The 13,940-nt window shown below is 39.2% G+C and overlaps 1 protein-coding gene across 1 annotated transcript in view; it reads left to right on the top strand.

Annotated features, from left to right (window-relative positions):
• The window catches only part of LOC128699231 (uncharacterized), a 52,388-nt gene extending 39,663 nt beyond the window's left edge, over window positions 1–12,725 (top strand). The window contains exons 10-13 of the mRNA XM_070096526.1: window positions 2,736–2,874; window positions 3,129–3,244; window positions 9,370–9,395; window positions 12,590–12,725. Coding sequence (XP_069952627.1) covers window positions 2,736–2,874; window positions 3,129–3,244; window positions 9,370–9,395; window positions 12,590–12,725 — 417 coding nt within the window. The remainder of the gene's footprint in view (window positions 1–2,735; window positions 2,875–3,128; window positions 3,245–9,369; window positions 9,396–12,589) is intronic.
• The last annotated feature ends 1,215 nt before the right edge of the window (window positions 12,726–13,940 follow it).

The following is a 13,940-nucleotide window of genomic DNA, read 5'->3' as shown; positions in this document are numbered from 1 at the left end:
TAGGAGTCACTGCCTCCCATGGCTGTCTAAGATCAGGCCTGATAAGTCAGGCTGTTTGGATGGAAGGTACTGTGAACAAGTATAATAGTAAGACATGTGGTGCAAAGCAAACTTTTATTATAGGTGATGTTTCACTCTGGGTGGTGGTTGATATTGATCTGCCCAAAGCAAAATTTCATCTATAGTAAGGGTTTGCTGTGTACCAAGTGTATGCCTTGTTTATCCCAGAGCCTCACTCCAAGGACTGGCCACTACAACAAAGCTTCAGGCAACCCTATCTACATATGATCTTTAATTCTGTTCTGTACTCCTTAGCTCCCTTGACAGATGTCTTAATGTTGGTAAAGGGTTCTTCATCCAATTTGGAGCAAACTCAGTTACCTCCCATTCCCTAGGCACTATATGACTTAAATGATTAGTGCTGCTGGTGAATATAATAATATACTTTGTTTCAACACACCGGCCGTATCCCACTGAGGCGGGGTGGCCCAAAAAGAAAAATGAAAGTTTCTCTTTTTAAATTTAGTAATTTATACGGGAGAAGGGGTTACTAGCCCCTTGCTCCTGGCATTTTAGTCACCTCTTATGACACGCATGGCTTGGGGAGGAAGAATTCTGTTCCACTTCCCCATCGAGATAAGAGGAAATGAACAAGAACTAGTAAGATAGACAAAAACCCAGAGGGGTATGTGCATATATACTTGTACGTGTATGTATAGTGTGACCTCAGTGTAAGGAGCAGTAGTAAGAAGTACATGTACCTGAAATCTTGCAAGTTTTTGAGACAGAAAAAAGACACAAGCAGTCCTACCATCATGTAAAACAATTACAGGCTTCCATTTTACACTCACTTGGCAGGACGGTAGCACCTCCCTGGGCGGTTGCTGTCTACCAACCTTCTACCTAGGAATATACTCCTTATTCCATCATATTCTGGACATAAATCTCCACATTAACTTTCTGTGATGTAGTTTAGTAAACCCTTACTACAACTGCTATATTGTATCTCACTTTATTGTCTTTCATATCAACCTGCCATTAGTCGTCTGTTGTATATGCCTGCCACCAGTTGTCCTCGGGTATATAACTCGGGACATGGGCATAGTCAAAAGCCTTTAGGATCTGGTAATATTTCCAGTAATTGTGTCCGAGTAAAAGAAACAATACATTAAATGTATAATAGAATGCAGTATTGTCTTCTACAAACTCATTAGCCATTAATAATTTATTTATATTTTTTTGTAAATTCAAGGATACTGTTCTGTTAACCTGCAGTTTTAAGACAGGATATCTCAGTGTCATTGTTTATGGTGATATTTTATTGTCATTTGTAGTAGGTGGGAGCAAGTTCAGTTATAAAATATTGTTATTAATATTTTTTTTTTTTTTTTTTTTTTTAAAAAATTCGGCCGTCTCCCACCTTATCTTCCTTTCCACTTTTTATAAGAAATAAAACTAACCGATTAAACAATATGTGAAGTAAACAGCATGGTATCAGAAGACCGTGGGACTTGGCACAGTTCAACAACAGACTTGCGTGCATAATAGAAGGGTTCACAAGAAATACAAAATAATAAACTATAATCAGTACTTCCTGTATGAAAAAATTTAGCAGAGGCTGAGGCAATGCAAATTCTAATGCCTACAATCCTCCTTGAGTATTGAGGGTAGTAATTGAAATGAACTTGTGAAGAGATGCAGGCAAACACCATATACAGTTTAAAGAGTAGGTATATTACTACAATGAAGACTAAGAATTGGAAAGGCTTGCCATTGACAGTTGAGGGTTAGGACTTGACTCGCTCTCTGTAAACCCAACTAGATGAGAACATTCGATAAATGTAACAATCTAGGATGACCATTATAAGACCAGTACTTGCATTTGATGAAATGCTTTCCAGCAGCATCTTTTGAATGAGATCTTTCTTTCAACAAACCAGCAGTATCCCACTGAGGCAGGGTGGCCCAAAAAGAAAAACAAAAATTTCTCTTTTTAAATTTAGTAATTTATACAGGAGAAGGGGTTACTACCCCCTTTCTCCTGGCATTTTAGTCGCCTCTTACAACACGCATAGCTTACAGAGGAAGAATTCTGTTCCACTTTCCCATGGAGATAAGATAAAATAAACAAGAACATGAACTAGTAAGAAAATAGAAGAAAACCAAGAGGGGTGTGTATATATATGCTTGTACATGTATGTGTAGTGTGACCTAAGTGTAAGTAGAAGTAGTAAGACATACCTGAAACCTTGCATGTTTATGAGACAGAAAAATGGACACCAGCAATCCTACCATCATGTAAAACAATTACAGGCTTTCGTTTTACACTCGCTTGGCAGGTTGGTAGTACCTCCCTGGGTGGTTGCTGTCTACCAACCTACTACCTGTATTCTGAATGAGATGTCACAATTTAATGCACATAACTTCAGCAATCTTCAATATGTTAATGGCAATTTTTAGTAGGTACAGTCATAGTTTCTCTTATAGGATACCATTTGTCTTCTGACTGGAAGTTCTGAATGCATTTACTAGGTGAATATTCTAAATAGGATATTTTTGGCTAAATCCAAAGAATAAGTGGATTCAAATAATAGGCATTCATATATCTTATTGTGTACTGTACAGGTGGTATCTGGAATTTAATTTTAAAATATATTTTTGTACTATATTTTTGGGGCATCAGTGAAAAAAACCACTGACTCCTAGCCTTTGATGATCCACCATCCTCAACCCAGGCAGATTTGGAGATAGAAGCAAGTGATAAAGAGGAACCAGGAGCTGATGACTTGGACCCACTTACTTTCTCCCCGTGCACAAGCAGCAAATTATTAACGCCGAGAAATTCAATGGCAAACAATTCTCAAATAGATTTGAGTTGCTAGAGCACAACCCTTCTCTCACCAAGGTAGAATGACCCAGAGAAGGAAACAGTCACCATCATTCATTCAGTAGGTGCCTAGCCAAAAGTGCACACAAGACAGAATTTGTCATCATCCAAAATTCAGCTTACTTACCCATCCCTCAGAGTGCAACCACTGGACTTCATGCCTCCCTAATTAAATAAATAGCAAGTTATACGGAGTAGTAGAGTTAGCTTTCTTCCATTGTTTAATGTCATTTAACTTAATTTCAGGAGGGCAGTGAAGGTGGCCCAGTAGACATCTGCTTAGTCACCTCTACAACCAATACTCAGGTTACCATCACTCCAGCAGGATGTCTTCAACATGATATACGGCCACCAAAGGTAAAAAAAAAAAAATTTCTTCAGTTTTGGCAAGTAATTTTAGATGTGGCAGACAGTTGTACTTAATTCTGTAGATGTTACAATACACAGACAAATATTTTAACATTTCCACTATCCTAAATAGTAGGTTGGTAGACAGCAACCACCCAGGGAGGTATAGTGCCCCACTTATATGGCAGATTAGAGTCCAGGCTACCCCCAGAGAGCAGAACACCATTTTTTTCCACTTATAAATGCATATAAATGCCAGATAACAAGTTTACACTAACATATTAAGTTAGCAGTAGAACTAGGCATTAAAAACAGTAAAAAGTAAAATACACGTACAGTACACTCGTTACTTACCTTAAAATATTTGTGGTCTTAATGTAGAGTGAGAGGCGAGTAGTATTTATTTGTAGGAAGTCAGGTGGGGGCGGTATGGTAACCAGCCAGGCCAGCCCACCCACACGTAATATACTACGAAATTTAGAGCGCAACAGAGTGATAAAATGCATATACAGTACACCCATTACTTACCTTAAAATATTTGTAGTCTTAATTTAGGGTGAGATGTGAGTAAACGAGTTAAAATGAGAGAGAGAGAATGAGTAAATGAGAGATTAGAGACACGCAGAGGATGCAAAGAAGCAGATGAACGCCTCTGGTTTTGGTTCATACACGTTCATCTACACCTAATATCTCATATTTGTTAATTTATCCTACTGTGGTGTATTTATCGTGTTTATATGTTACGTAGCATGTTTATCATATAATTTTGAAAAATATCATAGATGGGTTAATGAAAATGTTTATATTAAAGTAATGTGCGATATTGAATGTGCCTCCTTATTGAATTTTTTTTTTTTTTTTTTTTTTTTTTTTTTTTGAACAAGTCTGCCATCTCTCACCAAGGCAGGGTGACCCAAAAAGAAAGAAAATCCCAAAAAAGAAAATACTTTCATCATCATTCAACACTTTCACCTCACTCATACATAATCACTGTTTTTGCAGAGGTGCCCAGTTACAACAATTTAGAAGCATATAGTATAAAGATATATAACATATCCATCCAAACTGCCAATATCCCAAACCCCTCCTTTAAAGTGCAGGCATTGTACTTTCCATTTCCAGTACTCAAGTCCAGGTATATAAAAACAACTGGTTTCCCTGAATCCCTTCACTAAATATTACCCTGCTCGAACTCCCACTCACACTTCCTTTATATAAAGGAACTATACATGCTCTCTGCTAATCCCTAGGTACCTTCCCCTCTTTCATACATTTATTAAACAAAAATACCAACCACTCCAACACTATATCCTCCCCTGCTTTTAACATTTCTGTCATGATCCAGTCGGTTCCAGCTGCTTTACCCCCTTTCATTCTACTGGGATAATTATAAATATAATTATAGACAGGGATGTGTAATGTCACCATCGTTGTTTAACATATTTATAGATGGGGTTGTAAAAGAAGTAAATGCTAGGGGGTTGGGGAGAGGAATGAGATTAAATTATGGGGAATCAAATACAATATTGGAGTTGACACTATTACTTTTTGCTGATAGTACTGTGCTTTTGGGGGATTCTAAAGTTAGTGGATTAGTTTGGGAGGGTGTGTAAAGGTAGAAAGTTGAAAGTGAACATAGATAAGAGTAAGGTAATGAGGGCATCAAACAATTTAGATAAAGAAAAATTGGATATCACATTGGAGAGAGGGAGTATGGAAGAAGCAAATTTTTTCAGATGTTTGGGAGTTGACTTGTCAGTAGATGGATTTATGAAGGATGAGGTTAACCATAGAATTGATTAGGGGAAAAAAGGTGATATCTGCGGAGACAAAAAAAAAAACGTTATCCATGGAGGCAAAGAAGGGAATGTATGAGAGTATAGTGGGACCAACACTCTTGTATGGGTGTGAAGCATGGGTTGTAAATGCAGCAGCAAGGATGTGGCTGCAGGCAGTGGAAATGTTCTGTCTAAGGGCAATGTGTGGTATAAATATGCAGAGAATTCAGTGTGGAAATTAGGAGGAGGTGTGGAGTTACTAAAAGTATTAATCAGAGCGCTGATGGGATGTTGTTGAGATGGTTGGTCATTTAGAGAGAATGGAACAAAGAATGACTTGGAGAGCATATAAATCTGTAGGGGAAGGAAGGAAGGCAGGGTAGGGGTTGGCCCTGAAAAGGTTGGAGGGGTTGGTTAAGGAGGTTTTGTGGGTGAGGGGCTTGGACTTCCAGCAGCATTCATGAGCATGTTAGATAGGAGTGAATGAAGACGAATGGTTTTTGGGACCTGATGAGCTGTTGGAGTGTGAGCAGGGTAATATTTTGTGAAGGGATTCAGGGAAACCAGTTAGCCAGACTTGAGTCCTGGAAATGGGAAGTACAGTGCATGCACTTTAAAGGAGGGGTTTGTTATATTGGCAGTTTGGAGGGACATCTGACCTGTCGTATCTGGGTGCCTCTGCAAAGACAATGATTATGTATGAATGATGGTGAAAGTGTTGATTAACCCCTTCAGGGTCCAAGGCCAAAATCTGAACTGGTGCTCCAGTGTCCAAGAAATTTTGAAAAAAAAAAAAAAAAATTTCTTACTGAATTAAAGAGCATATTGGCAGTTTGGAGGGATATGTTGTGTATCTTTATATGTGTATGCTTCTAGACTGTTGTATTCTGAGCACCTCTGCAAAAAACAGTGATAATGTGCGAGTGTGGTGAAAGTGTTGAATGATGATGAAAGTATTTTCTTTTTGGGGATTTTCTTTCTTTTTTGGGTCACCCTGCCTCGGTGGGAGACGGCCGACTTGTTGAAAAAAAAAAAAAAATTGTGAAGGTAATAAGACAAAAAAAAAAAATTCTGATCAGTACTTACCGAGATACAGTGCCAAGAAGTTTGTCAAAAATGATGTGGTGGCGGCAACATCGACGAATTCCACATACGCGCATTACATTATTTTGCGGTTTTTATTGTTTTCTCTTTTCTTTTCCAATTTTTTTCTATTCCTACTAACATTTGGGGCCTGAGAGACCAATACTGTATATAATGTATATATATAAACTCACTGTATTGAACACAATAACCGCACTAAAGTTATTATCATATTATTGTTTACCACTGTTGTTTATTACAATAAACATGCACAAATCTTGTATAATACTAATGTTCTATCATATATTTACATATTTACAATCACTGGACATGGTTTTAGAACTGCTGGAGCTTGTGGAACTCCTTGAAACAAGGCACCATGCACAGAGGCACCTTACATTCCTCACACATAAACCGAGTGTCTTTGCGTCTTTGTTGCCGTCGTTTTGTTTGTGCACAGACGATGCATCTCTTCTGAGCAAATTTCTTCTGAGTTGAAGGAAGTTGTATTATGAAATGATCACCTTCCCTCCTCAAACGCTTGGGTATATCCTGAGGAATTCGAGGTTGTGTTGTATAGCAGGTGTTCTTACCTGGTACTTCATTATGATTTGTCTGACAACAGACAAACAAAATTCACCATACGGTGGTCTGTTGCCAGTCTTTATTTGGTACATATTATATGCATTGAGCATTGACATGTCCATGAGATGGAAGAAAAGTTTCATGTACCACTTGTAACTCTTACTAACACAGTCAACAAAACCAATCTGCATGTCCAATTTGTCAACCAAGCGCATGTTTTGTGTATAATCAATCACTGTCACTGGTTTTCGAATACGTTCATTAGTCACTCGATCAACTTTGCCACTGTCTTGCATTTCATTACGGTGAATGGTTGTCAACAATGTGACATCTCGTTTGTCATGCCACCGTAATGCCATGATGTCATTGGCAGTAAACACCTGCACGTCATCACCATGAGCACCTGCGTTGAGCCTGGGCATATGTTTACGATTAGAACGCACTGTGCCACACACATCTGTCTTGTTCACTCGCATGAAATCACTGAGTAATGGGCTTGTGTACCAGTTATCGGTATATAATGTATGCCCCTTACCAAGATAAGGTGCCATCATGTTTCTCACTACGTCACCTGAGATACCCAATAACATCTTGGTATCTTTCAATGTTTTACTACCCGTGTATACAACAATATCCAACACCAGGCCACTGTCACAATCACAGAGTACAAACAGTTTTATACCAAAGCGTTTCCTCTTGCTCGGTATATACTGCTTGAATGGCAGTCTACCTTTGAACAAAATCAAAGACTCGTCAATTACAAGATTCTTGAATGGATAAAAGTATATGCTGAACTTTTGTTTGAGATACATGAAAACATTTCTAATCTTGTATAACCTGTCACTTCTGTCAGGCCTGGTTTTGTCAGAGAAGTGCAACATACGTAAGAGTAAGATAAACCTGTTCACTGGTATGATTTCACTGAAGACCGGGGTAGAAATTAGCCAATCTGTGGACCAGTATGCTTTTATATTATGCTTATAGACGTGAGGCATAAGCATTATTGTTGCAAAAAGCAAATACATTTCTGCAACAGTCGTCTCTTTCCACCTGTGTAGTTTTGACTGTGGTGATAAGATCGTATTTGCCATGGTGTACTCAAAATACTTATTACTTTCCCTGACAATAATTTCCATCAATGGCTGGTCAAAGAATAATTCAAAGAATTCCAGTTCATTGGCCGTGGTTCCAAGGGGACAAGTGGGTAGAATTCCACTTTGAGAGTCATCAAAGTGGTGAGGCTTGGGAACAAAATTGGGATTTTGCTGCCAATCCCACATACGGTTTTCTGGTGGATACTGCACATCATGGGCTGGTTGTGTGGGTGGTTGTGGTTGTGGTGGGCTGGTGGCTGGCGCTCCGCTTTGTCTTTGAACTGACGAGTCAGCAGCGTGGGTCCCAGCGTGACCTGGTGAGTCACGCATGGCGGTGCCACTACCATCACCACTAACACCATCCACTGATGCCTGTGGTCTATCCATGCCAAGTGTAGCCACATCATCCTCACTATCACTACCTAAAACTGGTGTTGGGCCACGGGATGTACTCCGGGATGTACTCCGTCCCCTGGGCACAGCATAGGGTACACTACCCTAGCGCATGCGACGGCAAACATACCGACGCTTCACTGGTGAATATGATTCCTCACTATCACTACTCGAATGATCGTCGAGCGCAATAAAATCACAATCCACGTCACTATCATCATCATTACTGAAGTCAGAGGCCTGGCCACGCGAAAATATTAGTTTTCTCTTGCATTGAGGAACAACCGACCGTGAGTCACGAGTGCCCACACCAGAGGTAGAAGGTTGAGGATCGTCAGGGTTTTCTGCACTATTATCGATATCCTGGTCATTCTTTTCGGTCACTAACTGATCAAAGCCGTAGAATTCGTCTTCATTTCCACTTCCATCAGTGTCAGAACTATCAGATAGGAAGAGGAGAGTCCCAATTTTCCGGGGAGTGAGAGCTGACTTGCGACGAGGCATGGTGAACAAGGGTAACTGAGCCGGCGTTCCCACAATGCCATGCGGGCGCCTAGATTTTTTGTTTATGGCGCACACCCACCACGCAGACCCGTTCTCTCACATGTAGGCCTATGAGCGTTTTCGCGCTAAATTTGACGGCGCTAGAATTTTGGCGTAGATCTACGGTTTGGACACTCAACGTGAAGCCGTAGATCTACGGGACGGACCCTGAAAGGGTTAATGATCAAAGTTTTTTTTTTTTTTGTCTGATTTGGTGGGAAATGGCTGATGTGTTAATTAAAAAATACATAATACATGACATAACTTAAAAACCCTTGAAATTTTGTAATTTCCAAGCATAATGGAGAGACACTGTGCTCACAGAGATTGTAAACAAACCAGGTGGTGCACAGTGACTGTATTAAAAAGTCAAGTGGGGGAGCCGTATAGAGAGTTTTGGTCATAATTTGAAATGTCCATATTAGTGGAATGCCGTAAAGCGAGGCCCTGCTGTACTACCATCCTGCCAAGCAAGTGTAAAACGAAAACCTGCAATTGTTGTTTTATGTGATGGTAGGATTGCTGGTGTCTTTTTTGTCTCGTAAACATGCAAGATCCTTGGTAGCAGGTTGGTAGACAGCAACTGCCAAGGAAGGTATTACCATCCTGCCAAGTGAGTGTAAAACGAAAGCCTGTAACTTGTTTTACGTAATGGTAGGATCTCATAAACATGCAAAGATGCAGGTATGTCTTGCTACTTCTGCTAGCAAGGGCCTAGTAACCAAAAGGAAAAGCTTTCATTTTTCCTTTTGGGCTGTCGTGCCTCAGTGGGATACGACCGGTTTGTTGAAAGAAGTTTACTGAGTATACCAGGTAAAATGTATGGTAGGGTTATTATTGAAAGAATTAGAGGTAAGACAGAGAGCATGATCGCAGATGAACAAGGAGGCTTTAAATGGGTAGGGTATGTGTTGTAAATATATGGAATAGGTACTAAGTTACTAAATGCTATAAAGTTTTTATGAGGATAGTGAGACTCAGGTTAGGGTGTGTAGGAGAGGGGTGGGATTAAATTATGGGGAATCAGATACAAAATGGGGATTGACATAGTTACTTTTTGCTGATGATACTGTGCTTTTGGAAGATGCTAAAGAGAGGTTACAAAGGTTGGTGGAAGAGTATGGGAGGGTGTGTAAAGGAAGAAAGCTGAAAGAGAACATAGTAAGATGATGAGGATATCAAACAAGTTAGGTAAAGAAAAAAACTGGATATCACATTGGAGGGAGGGAGTATGGTTGGAGTGAATGTGTTCACATATTTGAGATTAGACTTGTCAGCAGATGGGTTTATGAAGGAAAAAGGGTGGATGGTGGATTGAGATATCTGTGGGGACAAAGTACATTACCCATGGAGGCAAACAAGGGTATGTGTGAGAGTATAGTGGTACCAGCACTGTGTGTGTGTGTGTGTGTGTGTGTGTGTGTGTGTGTGTGTGTGTGTGTGTGTGTGTGTGTGTGTGTGTGTGTGTGTGTGTGTGTGTGTGTGTGTGTGTGTGTGTGTGTGTTTGTGTGTGTAGCATGGGTTGCAAATGCCGTAGAAAGGAGGAGGCTGGAGGCAATAATGTCGTGTCTGAGGGCAACATATGGTGCAAATTTTATTCAGAGAATTCATTGTGTGGAAATTAGGAGGAGGTGTGGAGTTACTAAAAGTATTATTCAGATGGCTGAGAAGGGTTTGTTGAGGTGGTTTGGTCATTTAGAGAGAATGGAGCAAAATAGTATGACTTGGAGGTTGTATAAATCTGTAGTGGAGGAGGACGAGGGGTAGGGGTCATTCTAGAAAAGGATGGAGGGAGGGGGTGAAAGAGGTTTGTGTGCAAGGGGCTTGGACATACAGCAGGCACGTGCGCGTGTTAGATAGTGAATGGATACGAATGGTTTTTTTGAGACTTGATGAGCTGTTGGAGTGTGACCAGGGTAATATTGTGTGAAGGGATTCATGGAAACTGGTTAGCTGGAGTTGAATCCTGGAGGTGGGAAGTACAATGCCTGCACTTTAAAGGAGATGTTGGGGATATTAGCTGTTTGGACTGACATCTGAACTGTCATATCAGGGCATATCTGCAAAAACAGTGATTACATGTGAATGATGGTAAAAGTGTTTTTTTCTTTTCTTGGGTCTTCACCCTGCCTAGGTGGAAGATGGCCGACGCTTTGAAAAAAAAATATATATATACACCTACCATCCGACTTACGACCGAGTTCGGTTCCGAGAAACCGGTCATAAGTCAAAATGGTCGTAAGTCGAACTTTACTACTGAATATCAACAAAACATTTTTGTAATGACTTTATTTTATTGTTTTATTTTAGTATTTCATGTTTTACTTTACTTTTTATGTTGTTAGTACTGTATTTTATACTGTAAGGTTTAGGATAAACACTGTACAGCACAAATAGTTGCTCATTTCCCAGAAATTTGGCATAAAAAAACACGGTCGTAAGTCGAGTGGTCGTAAGTCGAGCAGGTCGTAAGTCTGATGGTAGGTGTATATATAAAAATCACATTGATGTGTTTCTTCATAAGCGGGCTTACTGTACACGTCGGGAGAGATATGGTGTACCTCATGGTGTATAAACCTTTAAGATGGGTGATTGCTTTGATCGCATTTTACAGAAAATTAAAACTCTTCTTCTTCTTTCAACAAACCGGTCGTATCCCAATCGTAGGCAGGGTAGCCCAAAAGAAAAACAAAAGTTTCTTTAAATTTAGTAATTTATACAGGAGAAGGGGTTACTAGCCCCTTGCTAGTAAAACTAAATGTTAATAATTCAGAATGAATGAAAGAAGTTATATTTAAGCCTTGATCTAAGAAAAGCTAAAGGTTTCAGAGATTTTTGACAAAGGCTGAAATATATGAAGTCAGAGTTTAAGTGGGTTTGAAGATTTGATGTTTTGTTGGGAGAAGGAGTAATGTAGCATTTAATGATTCAGTGAGTGTTGAAGCTGGTGCTACAGTGTCTACACTCATGATGGGAAGGAATGTTACACTTCAGAACCTTATTTTGAATTGTGATGTCCATGCACTTCGTTGTGACAGCTATCCAATGAATGATGGTAAATGTTTTATTTTGTGGGTCATACCTTGGTGGGAGAGGGCTTATGTGGTAAAAACTGTTCATAGCATTAATGTCTTTTGATGTACTTCATCTGACTTGGGCCTCCAGTAATAGGGTGGACATTCTATTCAGTGTGAAAGAATGTATTGGAAAGCTCATAAAGCTTTGTTTGTTGTAGGTGGAAGTGATCTGTGTCCCACAAAACCTCAGTAGCCATGATACAGAGTACTATCCAGGCATAACTGTACTTAGTGATGGATTTTAATGAATACCTTCAATCATTACTGAAATGCAAGAAATGATGAGTTCCAGGTAATATGAACATTCATTGTATTTACATATACTCTAGCTCATTTTTCTCTCAATGGTTGCTTATATCTTACCCCTGCTTCCTCCTTAAATATATAAACTTCTTCACTTCTCTCTTACTCATTGATGACATTCTCCTTGAACCCATGTGTGACCTCTTACTCTCACTGTAGCTACAACTAAATAATGATCTAATGTATCTGATACCCTCTAAAAACATACATATCCACAAATCTACCAGTGATCTTTATATACTAATACATAGTCTAACATACCACTGTTTTTATTCTAAATCATATCTCATGTACTTATTTATCCTCTTTTCTTAAAATAACTATTACTTACAAGCAAACCTCTTTTTATACAAAGAAACCTTCTCAATAAAATGTCCTAGTGTTCATATTGTGGTTTCCAGTTGCATATTGTATGCCTTCATTACTTGTACAGAGGAGGGGGTACTAGTTGTTACCTGTAAACTATTTTGTTAGTGACTATATGTATCATTTTTACAGAACAATGAGTGGAGATGAAAGAATCAGGCATCAGTCCGAAGATTTGCAAAGGCTGGAAGTGGAAGCACAGCTACTTAGAGAAGCAGAGCCATTTACCTTCAGGGCCAACAGTCAGTGGCAGCTCCTTAAAGTGTAATGGAATCTGGAAAAGATCCATAAGAGGCAGCATTGTTCCTGACTCTTCAGCACTAATTCGAATTATTGCAGTGGTGAAGCAAAGAATTATTTGGTGGAAGTAATGAAGGGGAGAAACATGTTAGTGTTCCACACCTAACGCCCTAAACTTTGCTCGTAAATGTTACATTTGAATCCCATATCACAAACTCTGGGGCCGAGAACGGCACTCGCTATTGTTAAAACTTTGCCTGTGCAGCAGGCAAAAGTTTTGTTATAGTGAATTTTTAGCTTAATGGGATTCTACTGTATTTGAAAGCTAATCCAGGAAGTTCGTACCAGTTTAAAGAATAAACTCTTTGAGTGATGTTTACTTTTTTTCAGCTTGCACTTGTTCGAAGAAAGTAGAAACTACCACTCCTTTGTCTTATTTTTTCCAATCATATCATATATACAATAAGAATCGCCTCATATTTATGGCTGTATTAGCAAAAGTGAGTTTTGATGTGAAGATTATTTTATAATGCAGTCATGATTATTATATACACAATTAACTTGAACCAAGTTGACTGAGTTACTCAGCAAGGATATAAAATGATGAAAGGAGCTCCAACACGGGTTCACCCGAGGTCTGTCATAGTATTATGTATGTATCAGAGTATACTGTATATTGACATACACTGTGCCAATGTCCTGGACTGTACATGTACTGTACCAAAAATACTCATTTTGGTATGTATTTGTATACAGTACATACATAAAGCCATTCATGACACACTTTATATCTCTAAACTTATATCTTATGGTTTACATTTAGACTTGGTGCATATGTGTTTTTTGAACAACTGGGCAATAATGCCCACATTTGGAAGTTGTTTCCTTTGAATATCCAAGACTAATCATTTTAAATGTCAGTAGAAGGGTATTGACTCATCATCTGACCACTGCCACATTGATGCCAGTAAAGGATTCAGAACTGGTGCTACTCCTTCCCCTTCCATGGCACTGTATGACTTGCAGGTTTAGCACTTCCCCGTGAATTTAATAAAAAGAATGAGACTGGAAAACTATTTGATTCTGGGTGGACTGAGGATCACCACAGCTTTTGATCCATCTTTTACCTAATTCCCAATGGGTAGAGGAACCTCCAGATTCCAAGCACGTACTATAAAGTTCATTTTAGTTCACACCATAGTGAGCTTCAGTCATAGGGTTTGAGACTTGCTAGTTACACCTA

The sequence above is a fragment of the Cherax quadricarinatus genome, chromosome 54, assembly GCF_038502225.1.
Source record: "Cherax quadricarinatus isolate ZL_2023a chromosome 54, ASM3850222v1, whole genome shotgun sequence".
Lineage (NCBI taxonomy): Eukaryota > Metazoa > Arthropoda > Malacostraca > Decapoda > Parastacidae > Cherax > Cherax quadricarinatus.
The sequence above is the reverse complement of the archived record's forward strand: the minus strand, read 5'-3'. Positions and strand labels throughout refer to the sequence as shown.